At 39.0% G+C, this 3,449-nt stretch overlaps 1 protein-coding gene across 1 annotated transcript; it reads left to right on the top strand.

Moving 5' to 3' along the window:
- The first annotated feature begins 2,035 nt into the window (after positions 1-2,035).
- On the top strand, positions 2,036-3,211 carry LOC111917542 (uncharacterized). Its single transcript, XM_023913219.1, has one exon. The coding sequence runs from the start codon at positions 2,036-2,038 to the stop codon at positions 3,209-3,211; it is 1,176 nt and encodes a 391-aa protein (XP_023768987.1).
- The last annotated feature ends 238 nt before the right edge of the window (positions 3,212-3,449 follow it).

The following is a 3,449-nucleotide window of genomic DNA, read 5'->3' as shown; positions in this document are numbered from 1 at the left end:
TTGATTAGGGTTTAATCCCATGAATGATTGGTTGTTCTGAAGACTATTATTACCTTGTGTTTGAAGTTTATGGAAATGTTCTCTAGTTAAACTTCTTGTTATGTTTATTTATCTTTGATCATGAGCTTGGATGAGTGAGCATATATTTTTGTTGATCAACTTCTTGGTTAAGTAATGGACTTTGAGGTAGGTAAGCTACAAATGGTTTATATGTTTGTTTCCATATCATTAAACCCATGGGAATGCTTCCTCCATAATGATAATGTAAGCATTTGATTATCCTATGGATTTGGTGACTCTTAGAACTCAAAGCTAATTAATTTTCACAAGATTATATGCTTCATTGATTTTGTGACTTTAATTAACGAAATGTGTTGGAGCTTCTCTAACCATTTTAATATCTAAGAAGAGTTGAGGTAATTTGTGCTTATGAATTGCTATAGCCAAGTTAAACTAATTCACAAGTGTTACTCCATTTAGTCTAATGATAAGTCAACCATGTCATCCATGTGGAGTATCCCAAAATCAACCAATTTCACTTCATTGAATTTAATCAAATCTTTTACTTGTTTACTTGTCATATTTACATTCTATCTAGTTTTAATTTTGTCAAACAATCAAAAAGAATTAAACCCCCCCCCCCCCCCCCCCGTTTTACTTTTACTTTTGTTTTACAAGTACTTGAACGAGTGATTTACATAGAGATTTAAATTGAGCAAATCTTCGTGGATACGATCTCTTTACCAATGTACACTATTTTAGTATGTAATATCTAGGGTATTTATTTTGTTGGGCTCGACAACCACCAAATTTTGGCGTCGTTTCCGGGGATTAGTTTATTTCCAATTTGTTTCTCTATGCCCAAATCTCAGCGTACATGTGACTTGATTTACAACCCGGATATTGAAAAAGAATCAAGGCGTTTGGCGAAGGAAAAGCAAATTGAACGCGGTCAAACTTCTTATCCTCACGTGGATCCGAAGGTTGAACCCGCTTCATCAAGTGATACGGAACCCGATTCAAGTCCCGACCCTCGCCAAGAAATTCTCGAAACACCACCTCTACAACAAAATCCACCCATTATTGAACCAATCGAAATGGCAGACGGAGGAGAAGCTCCCGAAAGAACCTTAAGGAAAATGAGGGAACCCGATGTTACCCAAACTCCAACTGGTATCAATTACCCTGTATTGGAAGGAGGTTTGGAATTGAATTCAAGTTTAGTCCATCACCTCCCAACTTTACATGGATTGGAGAATTAAGACCCTCATAAGCATTTGAAGATGTTCCACGTTATTTGCACTAGTATGAAGCCACAAGGGTCAATCGATGACCAAATCAAGCTAAGGGCATTCCCCTTTTCATTGGCCGATAGAGCAAAAGATTGGTTATTTTATCTTCCACCGGGGTCAATCAACTCATGGACCGACATGGCAAGAGCTTTTCTTGATAAGTTCTATCCCGCTTCAAGAGTTTCAAGTCTTAGAACTGAGATTTGTGGAATCCGCCAAGGTCAAAATGAGACTTTCCATGATTATTGGGAGAGGTTCAACAACTTGTGTTATAGTTGCCCACAACACCAAATCCCGGAGCAACTCCTCATTCAAAACTTCTATGAGGGATAGCTACCAATGGAGAGAAGACTAGTTTATGCCTCAAGTGGTGGAGATATCTTTAGCAAAACTCCACAACAAAAAAGACAACTATTCAACACCATAGCCGCAAATTCTCAACATTTTGGACCTCGCCAAGATATGAAGAGGGAGACTTAACAAAAAGTCAATGAAGTTGGGGCATCAAATCTCGAGTCTCAAATCAAAGATCTAACCTCCATTGTCCAAAAGCTAGCCATGGGAAAAACTCCCCAAGGGATGGTTTGTGGAATATGTGCAAGCATGGGACATCCCATGGATATGTGTCCCATTCTCCAAGAAGATGCGGAACATGTGAATGACACGGGAGAATTCCAAAACTACCACAACAAGCCATCCGGTTACCAAAATGCATATAATTCAAGTTGGAAGCCAATCCCAACATGAGCTACAACCCGAGACCATTGCTTCAAAATGCATTGGTTAGACCATCATATCCACCACCACAACCTCATTACCAACACTCGCAACCACATTATCAACCCAAACCACACCCTCCACATCACCAACAACCTCCTCAATCCCAACCAAGTCGCTCCATAATATCTCTTGAAGACATTGTCAAATCCTTAGCCACTAGTACCCAACAATTCCAGAAAGAGACAAGAACTAGTATCTCCAACCTTGAAGCACAAATGGGAGATATAGTTACATCCATAAGCAATGTGGAGTCCCGTGGAAAGTTGCCTTCTCAAACCGAAAAGAACCCAAATGTCAATGTGGTGACCTTGAGAAGTGGCAAACAAATCAGAGAGAGTAGTTCGAAGAAGAAGCCAAGGGATGAAGAGGAAGAAATAGAAGTTATTCCCATAGAAGAATCTATAATCAAGGATGATGCACAAGTCGGAGTTCCAAGGAAGACTACCCCTATAGTAACTCTAATAGCCATTCGATCGTCGTTCCCCTCTCGACTTGCAACTTCAAAGAAGAAAATGGAGGAGAAAGAGATTTTGGACACCTTTCGAAAGGTGGAAGTAAATATCCCTCTACTTGATGCAATCAAGCAAATCCCTAGGTATGAAAAGTTTTTGAAAGAACTTTGTACCAATAAGAGCAAGTTGAAGGGAAATGAGAAAATTTTTATCAATGAAAACGCATCTGCGGTTTTGTACAGGAAGCTTCCACCTAAGTGTAAAGATTCAGGAATGTTTACGGTTCCTTGCAAGATAGGAGATGTCACTTTTAGTAGTGCTATGCTTGACCTTGGTGCTTCTATTAATGTCATGTACTATTCGGTGTATGAATCATTGAATGTTGGTCCTCTAAGTGAAACTGGTGTCATAATCTCTCTTGTGGATAAATCAAGTGTCTTTCCTAGAGGTATTTTGGAAGATGTCTTGGAAGTGAACCAATTAGTCTTCCCGGAGGATTTCTATGTGATTGATGTATATGAACAAGTGTCCTCCAAGTCGGGTATAATTTTACCTTGGAGACCATTCTTGAAGACGGCTAGAACAAAGATTGTTGTATATGCAGGAAACTTAACGATAGAGTTTGATGGGGAAACAATAAGTTTTAACATCTATGATGCTATGAGATACCCTATTGATGTTTCATGATTGTGTTTTGTTGATGCTATTGAACCATTAACTCCAAGAGTTGTTTGAGTTGTCTAATGGTGACATGTTGGAGATGATTTTAAGCAAAGGGTTTGATTGTGGAAAATTAGCCAAGAAGTTGAAGCTCTACTCACTAGACCCCGAAGTTGAAAGATTGGTTAACAATTTGGAGATCAAGAACACCACTCAATTTAGTGTGAAGCAAATTGAGTTATCTCAAGCTCACACAAGATTGCTG

The sequence above is a fragment of the Lactuca sativa genome, chromosome 5, assembly GCF_002870075.4.
Source record: "Lactuca sativa cultivar Salinas chromosome 5, Lsat_Salinas_v11, whole genome shotgun sequence".
In the NCBI taxonomy this organism is placed as follows: domain Eukaryota; kingdom Viridiplantae; phylum Streptophyta; class Magnoliopsida; order Asterales; family Asteraceae; genus Lactuca; species Lactuca sativa.
Note: the sequence above shows the minus strand (reverse complement) of the source record. Positions and strands in the feature narration are given on the sequence as shown.